Source organism: Sinocyclocheilus grahami, unplaced genomic scaffold, assembly GCF_001515645.1.
Source record: "Sinocyclocheilus grahami isolate Dianchi unplaced genomic scaffold, SAMN03320097.WGS_v1.1 scaffold264.1, whole genome shotgun sequence".
Classification (NCBI taxonomy): domain Eukaryota; kingdom Metazoa; phylum Chordata; class Actinopteri; order Cypriniformes; family Cyprinidae; genus Sinocyclocheilus; species Sinocyclocheilus grahami.
The window spans coordinates 580927-593568 of NW_015505443.1; the positions used below are offsets into that span (position 1 = coordinate 580927).

The window sequence follows — 12642 nt, forward strand, 5'->3', positions numbered from 1 at the left end:
GGTATTTTCAAAACTTTTTTGCCTGGTGTACTTATTAAAAAAAATTTCACAACTCCTGCATAGTAGCTGAAATGACATTTTTCCTCAACCTTATGATTTTTAGCATACTTTCTAAGTTTCTAGGGAACACAAAGGGAGATTTTTAGTAGAATGCCAAAGCTGCTTACTCAGGAGAGGCTTTTCAGAAAGCTAATATATATAATAATTTACTTCAAGTCAGACATGCTTATCATTATTCTTTAAATACAATAGTCAAGGTATGAGTGGTGGGATCAGTAGATCTAGAATCGAGAGAATTGAGAAATCGGTTTTTAGTGATTATGTACAAATCTTTCAAGACATGGGCTTAAGGTTTTTAATCAGTATTCTTCTGTTTAAGCCATCACTCCACATGTTTTCAACTAGGCCATTTCTTATTTGTTCTCAATTATTTTTAAAAGGTAAGATAACTACTGTGTGGTCCCTCTAAGGAAATGCAACTGCTTGTGTGGACGCTTGCTTTGGTGTTCTCTCTGTCTTTCTCTCTCACTCAGATAACATCCTACATACATGCTAATATGATGAATCGCATAAGTTTTTTCATCTCATACATCTATTTTGTAATCATCTCAAGTGTAACCATAAGTCATTACTGTTATTAAACCTTTGCAGTAGAAGGGAGGTAATAGGCAAGAAATGTACAGTTTTGCACCATCATGCTGACAATGTTTCTTTAGTCATTCAGCAATCCTGCAGCCTGAACCACCCCTCAGAGTGCCACCCTATAAATAATTGTTATGTGTGTGTAACTGATAAGCAAAGTATTTGCAGCATATAATATAGAAAAGACATTACTGCTTTATTGCTTCTTTAATTGTTTTATTGTATGAAATTATATTTGATACCAAGTTATTAAGTGTATGTCATAAACTTGTGGGCTTAAGTGCTTATGATAAAGTGTGCCCTTTTATGCTTATTAGACTAAACAGGGCGGTTTGGACCTGGATCAGCCCTTTTGTGACCTCTCGTATAGGAGTGATTTTGTTCTTCTGGTTCACCAGGGAATTGTGTTTCCAGTGTAGTCCATAAATCCACCGTGCTGCTGCTCAGTAAGGCTGCCAATGACACGCAGCATCCCCTCCACACTTTCCTTTGGTTCAAGTGGTGCCTAGTGAAAATAAAACCATCTATCTAGTTCACTAACATGCAAAATAAAAACAATATAGCAGAAGCATTTTGACAGAATTCAAAATGGTGGAAATCGAAAGCACCAGGTGCATTAAAATCAGCCTGACTCAATGGAATCAGAGGAAAACAGCTTGTTCAAAAGGTTAATAGCTTAATCATGGTTAATAGAATCATAATCTGGTTAATAGCTACAACCCCAATTCCAAGAAAGTTAAGGCACTGTGTAAAATGTAAATAAAAATAGAATGCAATGATTTGCAAATCTCATAAGTCCATATTTTACTCACAATAGAACACAGAAAGCATGTTTGGAATGTTTCAAATGGTTAAACTGTGAAAATGTACCATTTTAAGGAAAAAATAAGGTCATTTGAATTTGATGGCCACAACACTTCTCAGAAAAGTTGGGACAGGGCCATGTTTACCACATCCGCTGTTCTTTTGACAACAGTCCGTATATCTAAGAATGAGCAGACCAGTTGCTGGAGTTTTGGGAGAGGAATGTTCATGTCTGACGATTCTAGCTGCTTTCTGTATAGGAGAGCATAAGTCTAAGTGGACGTCCATGACATGCGGAGTCCCACAAGGCTCAATTCTTGCACCGCTCTTGTTTAGCCTGTATATGCTCCCACTAAGTCAAATAATGAGAAAGAACCAAATCGCCTATCACAGCTATGCAGATGATCCCCAGGTTTACCTAGCCTTATCTCCAAATGACTACAGCCCCATTGACTCCCTCTGCCAATGCATTGATGAAATTAACAGTTGGATGTGCGAGAACTTTCTTCAGTTAAACAAAGAAAAAACCGAAGTCATTGCATTTGGAAACAAAGATGAAGTTCTCAAGGTGAATGCATACCTTGACTCTAGGGGTCTAACAACAAAAAATCAAGTCAGGAATCTTGGTGTGATTCTGGAGACAGACCTTAGTTTCAGTAGTCATGTCAAAGCTGTAACTAAATCAGCATACTATCATCTAAAAAACACCTCAGAATTAGAGGTTTTGTTTCCAGTCAAGACTTGGAGAAACTTGTTCATGCCTTTATCACCAGCAGGGTGGACTATTGTAATGGTCTCCTCACCGGCCTTCCCAAGAAGACCATTAGACAGCTGCAGCTCATCCAGAACGCTGCTGCCAGAATTCTGACTAGAACCAGAAAATCTGAGCATATCACACCAGTCCTCAGGTCCTTACACTGGCTTCCAGTTCTATTTAGGATTGATTTTAAAGTACTTTTACTCGTTTATAAATCACTCAATGGCCTAGGCCTAAATATATAGCAGATATGCTCACTGAATATAAACCTAACAGACCTCTCAGCTCATTAGGATCGAGTCAGTTAGAAATACCAAGGGTTCACACAAAACAAGGGGAATGTGCTTTTAGTTATTATGCCACCCGCAGTTGGAATCAGCTTCCAGAAGAGATCAGATGTGCTAAAACATTAGTCACATTTAAATGCACACTCAAAACTCATCTGTTTAGTTGTGCATTTATTGAATGAGCACTGTGCGATGTCCGAACTGATTGCACTATATTATATGTATAATCGTTTTAATTACCATTGTGTATGAAATGTGCTATACAAATAAACTTGCCTTGCCTGCCTTGCCTTGCCTTAACACTCCTTTTTTTGTCATATTTTTTATTTCATGATATGCCAAATGTTTTCATTTAGTGGTAGGTCTGGACTGCAGGCAGGACTCTTCTAATATGAAGCCATGCTGTTGTAATAGAGGAAGCATGTGGTTTAGCATCGTCTTGCAAGGCCTTCCCTAAAAAAAGAATTTATCTCGATGGAAGCATATGTTGCTCTAAAACCTGTATATATACTTTTCAGCATTGATGGTGCCTTTCCAAATGTGCAAGCTGCACATCTCATAGGAACTAATGCACCCCCATACCATCAGAGATGAAAAGTTTTGAACTGAGTGCTGATAACAAGCTGGTCTCTCTCCTCTATGTTCTGCAGAATGTGCCATCCATGGTTTCTAAAAATTTTGAATTTTGAATCATGTTAATATATTACTTATTTTTTGCATGACAGAGCTTTAACCTGGATTTGTGGATGGCATGGCAAACTGTGTTCACTGATAATGATTTCTGGAAGTGTGTCTGAGCCCATGCAGTGATTTCCATTACAGAATCATGCCCGGTTTTAAAGCAGTGCCAATTGAGGGCCTGAAGATCACGGCATCCAATAATGATTTTCACCTTTTTCCCTTGCATACAGAGATTTCACCAGAATCGTTTGATGATATTATGTACTGTAGATAATGAGGTATTCACAGTCTTCACAATTTTACATCGAGGAACATTATTCTGAAATTGTTCCACAATTTGTAGATGTAGTTTTCGCAGATTGGTGAACCTCTGCCAATCTCTAAGATAGTCTTTTTTATACCCAATCATGTTACTGACCTGTTGTCAATTGACCTAATTAGCTGAAAATAATTCATCCTGCGGTTTCCTTTTAGTAACACTTACTTTTCCAGCCTTTTAGTGCCCCAGTCCTTACTTTTTTGAGACGTGTTACGGCCACCAAATTTAAAATTACATTTCCTCAGTTTAAACATTTGATATGTTCTCTATGTTATATTTTGAGTAAAATATGGGTTTATGCGGTTTGCAAATCATTGCATTCTGCTTTTTTTACATTTACACTGCGTCGCATTTTTTTGGACACCATACATTAAACTTTTAACTGTTGTTGGCACTAAAACGTTTCAGAGACTTCAAAAATTCAGCATTTGTAAGCTCAATTTGAAAATCATTTTGACATGTTTCTCACATTTGTGCTCAAAATAAAACAAAACTGACTAATACATCTACACTCACTTTTTCTCCACCCAGTTCAGTCTTCACCCATCCTGGATGAAGGGCCATGCAGAGGATCTCATCCGCCTTTAACTCCTCAGCAGCTAACACAGTCAGCATGTTAAAACCTGCCTGACAAGCATACATAACAGTTGACTTATACATTGACTAATGCCATCAATACATCATGGGCAATGAATAGGATCTGGTTCAACTAGTGCCAAAGCAGGACTTTGGTGTACCTTGCTCACGCAATATGGCAACACTGGGAATTGGTCGTATAAAGAAGGCATTGTGCTGATGGATCCCCCCACAGTGGAGATGTTGATGACAGCTGCTTTATTACAGGACATGCCTGGTGTCCCGCTGGCTTTGGCAGCCGTTTGTAGATATGGTAGGAACTCCTGCATAAAAGGAGAAGAAAGAATTACAATATTTCTGAATTAGAAGTTTATTTGATACTCAATTAATGTAGCATTAAAGGTGGGGTAAGCGATTTCTGCTAGCCAATGTTAACATTTGAAATCAGCAAAACAAACACGTCCCTACCCCAAAAGGGTCTCGCCCCTATTTTGATAGCTCCGCCCCACACAAACGTCCAAAATCAGTCCAACTCGGTTCTAAACAAATACGTTAATGGATTATGAAGTGAGATGACAAAAGGAGATTAACTTTTTCACTAGAAGTGTTATTAAGGATTACGGACTTCTATGGTTTATTTTGGCCAGAAGCAGGTTTAAAGTTATAATGCCTTAATGATGGATTTGTTCCTTACATACATGTAGCTTTTCACTTCACAAGAAATTAATTTGATGGACTGGAGTCATGTGTATTATTGTGATGTTTTTATCAGCAGTTTAGATTCTCATTCTGATGGCACCCATTCACTGCAGAGGATCCATTGGTGAGCAAGTGATGTCAGTTCCTCCAGAACTATTTCAATAAAGAAACAAACTCATCTACATCTGTCTTGAGGGTGAATACATTTTCAGCAAATTTTCAATTTTGGGTGAAATATTCCTTTAAAAATGACTTGGAAGAGTTTTTATTGTCAGCATGAAGTCTGTTGCATATTGTATCTTATTCCGGCAAATCATTTTTACTAGCTGACTAATCATCTAGAAAAGTAGGCAACTGATTGCCAGGTCAATGTTATGGTCCATTAGTAGTCGACACAGACTCAGGGCGACTAGTCCGGGAAACCTGCGCAATAAACTACCAAAGTGGTAGCTCATTTAAACAATAGTGCAGTAGTGTTTTGATCCAATCAGATTAAGAAACCAGTTAAGCTGGTTTAAGCTTTTATTTTGGTACAATGCCATGAACCTTGCAGACATCCAGTGACTAGTTCTTCCCCAAAAGCACTCATTTTAATAGTCTAGTCACAAACTTATGTCCCAGTGGCACAATAGTGTAAGCCCCAGCCTATATGTTTAGCCAGAATGCCATTGCACCAAAACGTTTCAATTTTTTAAAAAGGGGTCATATGATGCGATTTCAATTTTTCCTTTCTCTTTGGAGTGTTACAAGCTCTTGGTGCATAAAGAAGATCTTACATTTTATGGAGGACCGTAAGTAAGTTTTTTTATATTTAAAGAGTTTTTATATTTTATATTTTTTATATTTAAAGCGAGTTTTTTGGGCAATGTAGAGTAGGGCTTGTTGTTTGTCATTTCTCCGATCACAAATGCAGACATGGTTTTATGTTTACGCGGCGCGATGCAACGCAAAGGGTAAAAAGACAGTAGTCGTTATAATTTATAATTATGTCCCCACTGGATGCAACGAATGCCTCGTTTATAATGGGTTTTCATGTTTTTTAATCATCGCTCCGGCCTGACAGGGCATCATCACAGTATGGTGCGGGGCGTAACATTTCCGTCACACACTTGAGGTATTCGGCCAATCATAACGCACTGGATAGCTGGCCAATCACAGCACACCTTGCTTTTTCAGACCGATGAGCTTTGTCAAAATCGAGGCGTTTCAGAAAGGCGGGGCATAGAGGAGAAACAATAATGTACAGTATGTGGAAAATAATGTTTTTTTAACCTTAAACCGCATAAACACATTTCATTGCACCAAATACACAAAATAATGTTCTTTTTAGCAACATCATATGACCCCTTTAAGACAAATTGTTGTTGCAGTATTACTATTAACAATGCTTTTTACATTACCTTAATGATTAATAAGGGTCCTATCACGTTGGTGCTGAAGGTATGTTTCATGTCCTCAACACTGCTGGTCTGAATGGTGCCCTTTGCCACGATTCCAGCATTATTCACAAGCAGGTTCAAACCACTGTTTCCCAGTAGAGATCCCACTTTCTTGGCAGACTCCTTGATACTGCATGGATCATCAGCATCTAACAGTAATAGAACAAATAGCAGTTCTACAGTTCAATAATAAATCTCATTTCTCAATAATAAATCAATTACATCTGCATCGTTTCGAATTACAATTTTAAATGCACAAAGGACACATGCACATTTACCAAGACGTATGATAGTGATGACACTTGGATGCTTTTTCACCAGTTCTCTCAATGCCTTAAGAAAGATAATAGACATAATTAAACAAGGTAAATGATAATTTCTCCTGTTGTTTCGATTTGTGTTAGTCATTTAGAACTCACCTCAGACTTCGGTCCATCTGGATCACGACAGGTAGCAAAAATGTGACGTTTTGGACAAGAATCCTCAGAGAGTTGCTTAACAGTTTCTAAGCCCAAGCCCCGGTTGGCTCCGCTGATCAAGATATTGCATGCTTTGACTGCTGCCATGTTCTTTCAATCTGTCTGCCTTTGGTTTTCTATGTGCAACGAGGTGAACGTAAAGCCCCTATAACATTATGTAATGTGCATGTTGCGTCATGCTGCGATTGAGGATGTGACAGAAAGATCGCTTCCCCATACTTTAGCGCCACGTCACTTTAATCACCGCCCTTCACTAGGCTCCTGTAGGCGCTTTCGCACCAGAGGAACCTTCGCACTTCAGTAGTGAGACTCGTTCATTTTGGTGACCGTACATGTGCAACATTATTCTTTCGTTCTTGAAGGAAATGAGTGGGAGGTGAAATTGACTGCATTATCATGATTTCCTAATCCGTAGTATCATCAAAGTTTGCGTAAGGGAACTTTTTGTCACATTCTGAACAGTAGCAGATACAGGAGGTAGCCAAGGTTCCCGGCTAACATAAGACCAGTGGCGGTGGCGGACCACCAGTGGCAGCCGCTTTTTCCCGACAGTGCTCCGCTGACGAGCCGCTGGTTTATCATTAATGTTTGCTGGCGGCCCACAGTCGGTCCGTGGAAAAAACGTCTATTGGTTAAAAGTCTGACATAAACAAAAAATTACATAAACTTTTTAATATTTTTAAACAGTATTTTTTTACATTAACATTTAGGCTATGCAATTTAATTTCAGATGCAAGTCTTGAGGCTCTAAATTATCATTTGACTTGCATCTAAAATTAAATTTTAACCCTCTGGCCCGCATCGGTCATTTTTGACCGAAAAAATTTATATTTTGAAATTTAAAAAATCTTAGCTTCATCGGAATGAGATAACACTTGGAGACTTTTGTCACATTTGCAGTATGAACAATATGAAATAGGAAAAAAAATTCATTTCTGTTCTGAAGTTTTATTAACATTCATTGAACTACATTGAATAAAATATCAATTAATTGTATAAAGTGTTTTGAATGATCACTATCCATTCCTTATTTTGTTAGATTTTTTTAATGATCAAATACTGAGTAACACAAATTATTTCTATGTGTTCCCTTTCTAACAAGATTTTAATGTTTGACTGTAATCATAATGTAAAACCTGATACTTATCCAACCAAAAATATCTCTTGACAAAAAGTAGTCTTTTAGAATGTCTAGATATATATCTAAATACAAAACCTAAAAAAAAATTAAGAAATTTTGTCTAAAAAACAACGGGAATCCAAAAGCCTCTGTAAAGTAGTCTTTTAGAATGTCTAGATATATATCTAAATACAAAACCTAAAAAAAAATTAAGAAATTTTGTCTAAAAAACAACGGGAATCCAAAAGCCTCTGTATATATCTATATTTTAAGAGTGTAGGGTGCTAATACAAGAGGTTACGCAACATTACACAAGTTTAGCTTTTTTAATGCCTCCAGATGGAACAATTCTCACTTCGAAAAACGGACTTTAAATGCCTTCACTCTATTTTAATGTGAAATATTGCATTTATTAAAAAATAGTAAATAAAGAAATACAAAAATAAATATTAATTCTAATGGAGAAAACAGCTCATTAAAATTTTATAAATATTGCATAGTATCATAAGATTCCCTCAAAATCATAAATAATAATAAAATAATATTATTGAACAAAAATATATTACATTATTTTATTTAATTTTTTTGTGTTTTTTTTTAGGAAAATCAAAGTTACATTTCAAGGCTTTGGTCACTTTTGACCGTGAAGGAGGCAAGTGTGACTCCTAAACGAAGAGGGATGACTGTAAATGTAAATGACTCTAAAATCCACAGATGTGAATCAGAAATATGCAACTAGCCTAGATAATGCTACCATGTTTTGTTCACCACAACCAACTACCATTAAAGAATTAATAGTTTATTTGTGTAAAGGTAAAGTTTGGCAAACAAATTACTGCTTTTGCTGGTTCTGTTGATATTTTCTCTGCATTACTGATGGTCATTTCAGAGAATAATGCAATGCAGAACATGTTGACTAAATGACTATGTGGTGGCTCATGTCTGGATGTGTCAAGAACAAACAAGTCTTAACTTGTGCCCAGTCTGTGACAGTCAGACCCACAGAAACCATGAGGAACAGCTGTATCATGTTACGTCCTAGATGTAGGGGTCTAGGATAAGGGAGTAACAGAGAAAAGTAAACGTAAAATTGGTTGGGATGAGTGTGTGCCAGTCGCCTGCCCCACACGACAGACACGTTAAACTCCAAATTCAAATATTTTATTAACAAAAGAACAATTGACCAAACGATAGGAAGCAAAAATAGACTTCGGGAGGGGGAAAAGGCCAAAACAACAAACAAAAGGATCCTCTAACTAGTTAGGGAGTAAAACTGTCTAAACTGACTAAATAAAAGAAAATCAACAACAGAAATGTACACTAACTCCTAAGCTAAGCAAAAACAGGAGAAAAAATGATTCACAGAAATAAAATGGCACCCACCTCCCTACAACAACGCTAATGGCCTATTCAGAAGGCTACAATAAGCCGTAACTTGAATAAGTTTACACAAGACCAATATCTGTGAAACAGCAACACAGGGCAGGCAAGAGGAACAACACTCTGGAAGACGAGCTACAATATGGCAGACATGATGAACAACATTTAAGTTTGCAGCCTCTGCACAGTAACAGGCTGCAGGTGCGAGCGATCACCTCCCTCTCCTGGTAACACACTGGACAACACAGAAAGAGAGAGAGAGAAAAACACCACACCACAGCACACAGAATCCAACAATATTATATAAATACCCACGGAACGTAACAATTCATACTTATTTCTATTCATATTTCCAAAACTTATAGAAAAAAAAACATTTGGGGCAGATTAGGGATACTTGCAATACTTAATAAATGGTAACATCAGTAATAATTTAATGCACAATATACTCACAGTGGATGCTTTTTTACCAAAAGAGAGAGAGAGAAAGAGAGAGAGAGAGAGAGAGAGAGAGAGAGAGAGAGAGAGAGAGAGAGAGAGAGAGAGATAGATCAACAAACAAAAGGATCCTCTAACTAGTTAGGGAGTAAAACTGTCTAAACTGACTAAATAAAAGAAAATCAACAACAGAAATGTACACTAACTCCTAAGCTAAGCAAAAACAGGAGAAAAAATGATTCACAGAAATAAAATGGCACCCACCTCCCTACAACAACGCTAATGGCCTATTCAGAAGGCTACAATAAGCCGTAACTTGAATAAGTTTACACAAGACCAATATCTGTGAAACAGCAACACAGGGCAGGCAAGAGGAACAACACTCTGGAAGACGAGCTACAATATGGCAGACATGTTGAACAACATTTAAGTTTGCAGCCTCTGCACAGTAACAGGCTGCAGGTGCGAGCGATCACCTCCCTCTCCTGGTAACACACTGGACAACACAGAAAGAGAGAGAGAGAAAAACACCACACCACAGCACACAGAATCCAACAATATTATATAAATACCCACAGAACGTAACAATTCATACTTATTTCTATTCATATTTCCAAAACTTATAGAAAAAAAAAACATTTGGGGCAGATTAGGGATACTTGCAATACTTAATAAATGGTAACATCAGTAATAATTTAATGCACAATATACTCACAGTGGATGCTTTTTTACCAAAAGAGAGAGAGAGAAAGAGAGAAAGAGAGAGAGAAATCAGGCGTTATATCATTTTATTCATTTATTTTTTCTTGTTACATTGTTGATAATTAATAGGTTAAGGAATACTAAAATGATAATGATGTCTAACTTTAAAAAATGAATGAGTGGGAGGGTGGTGAATAACTTGCATGCATTTAAGGGTTACAAGTAATGAGTTACTTTGTTCACACCGCACCTATTCTGTTCCAAGTAGACTTGTAAGTGTACTATATTTCAATACTCCTTGGGACTAAATTGGCCCACTTTCTAGTATATAAAAGTATACTTTTAAGTATAACAGTAGTAAACTTTGAGTACACAACTAGTTTACATCTATGTTTTTAGTTTGTACTGCAACTATACTAAAAGTGAACTTATAGGCATACTGATAGTTTACTAATTAAATACTTGTAGTAGCATTTTTAGTACACTTTGAAGTATAGTCTCAGTAAACTACTAGTTTAGTAGTTTTATACTGCAAGTATACTCGCAAGTTTTCTTCAAGTGAACTTTACATCATACTTTAAGTATACTACTACGTCCCTATTTAGGTATTAATTTGTATATGTTTTGTTATATGAATATCTGAACATACAAAACATCAAAAGAAAGAACAGGTTATCTGCTTGTAAACAAAAACATTATATTATAGCTTCATGCATTCTTTTTTATAAACACATGAATGTGGGTAAGTTTCATAAATAAAAATAAATAAATAAATAAACAATATTTTGAACAAAAAAAGATGATAATGATAATCAAAACGTAGATGGAGTCAATCAACACCCCAAAGCTTGACAGTCATTACCTCTTCATGGGTCAACATTTTATTGCATTACATCACACAGTTTTGATGCTGTTTTATGTCTGATCGTGTTACATGACATGTGGAAGCATCTGTTGTTTCGGTTTCTTCTTCGCTTGTGTTTTGGAAATTTTGTACAGTAGATGTGTAATAGCGCCCCCTACTGTATAGCAATGACAAGATGTATTCCCAGAGCACAAGTATAGCTCAAATATATTTAGACTTTTTCTAAGTATAAGTCAAGTGTCAGGGAGTATCTGTCATCTGTCACCAGCTCTGGACTCCATACCCCCAGAATCCTCATCGGCTCACACCAGTTCACATTCAAAAGCACCAATCTCACCAGATCTCGCTCACCTGGATTCTGATCACCTGCACCTGCTGCCACCAATCAAGCCACCTTCAAAAGCATGCTCCTTTCAGTCACTCAGCGTCCGATCTATGGTTCACTACAGCAAGCTAACCAGATGCCATTTGATTATTTACCTGGTGTCGCTACTTACCTCTAGTGTCGCCTACGTTCCAGTGCTCCTGTCCCTTGTTGATCCCATTCATTCCCCGTACTCCTGCAACTGAGCAGACTCCAAGGACCCAGAGTTAAGAATCCTCAAACTCTCTCTTGTTCTCATGATTTACCTGCCATCTGTCTTTGTTGCCAGCCTCAGTCAATAAACCACCTTGTTTGCACTCTTACCTTCTGTCTCTGCCTTGTGTATCGTGACATCAAGTATACTTAAATGTAATTTTAAGTATATTTCTGAGAAGTACATAAAATGTAGACTGAAAGTATGCTTTCTTATTTTTAGTTTAAAATAAGTATACTAATAGTAGACTTGAATAAACGTATTTTTCGTAAGAGTAAGCAAATACCGAGGTCCATTTTTAGAAAAGTCAGCCCACTCAGTGGCATTTTCTAATGTCCCTGGTTAGCTATACTATAAAGACAAGAGCCTGCAAATGCAGGTACTATCTGTTTCAATACAAATCACCAGAACTGTTGAAATAAGGATCACAAATGTTGCTAGAATCTGTATCGGCTCATCTAACGATGACTTATCCTCCTGTTTGTTTTGGCTCTCCTCAGCCCACTGGCTCCACTGGTGAGACCACGGTCTCTTGACCATTCAGATACACAGTGATCTTTGGTGTTGTGGCCTTAACATAGGCATTTTGACCCTCCAGCTCTAATTCGTCCCTCCAAGCCTGGGCCCTATGACCTTTTGGCTCAACTGCAGATCTCAGATGCCTTGGATATGGAGAACACAGCTATGCCCCAGCTATGCCTCGGTCCTTCACCCCTACGGTTCCACCTGTTGTCCTCGCTCCCACCAGTTCCATTATGGTGCCCCCCATTTCCCTGGCTCTGCCTTGGTCCTTCAAGCCTGCAGTGTCACTCTGGCCCTCCATTCCTCCACTGCCAACTTTGTTCTCCACCACCACCTTGGTCTTTCGATTTCTTT

General features: G+C 37.5%; 1 protein-coding gene across 1 annotated transcript; it reads right to left on the bottom strand.

The window, feature by feature from the left end:
* Positions 1-848: 848 nt before the first annotated feature.
* On the bottom strand, positions 849-6884 carry LOC107599345 (C-factor-like). Its single transcript, XM_016290907.1, has 6 exons — positions 6624-6884; positions 6483-6537; positions 6166-6353; positions 4228-4389; positions 4007-4117; positions 849-1147 (listed from the first exon to the last, which is right to left on the bottom strand). Exons 1-6 carry the CDS (start codon positions 6768-6770, stop codon positions 1034-1036), a joined length of 777 nt encoding a protein of 258 aa, XP_016146393.1. The 5' UTR covers positions 6771-6884; the 3' UTR covers positions 849-1033.
* Positions 6885-12642: the final 5758 nt, after the last annotated feature.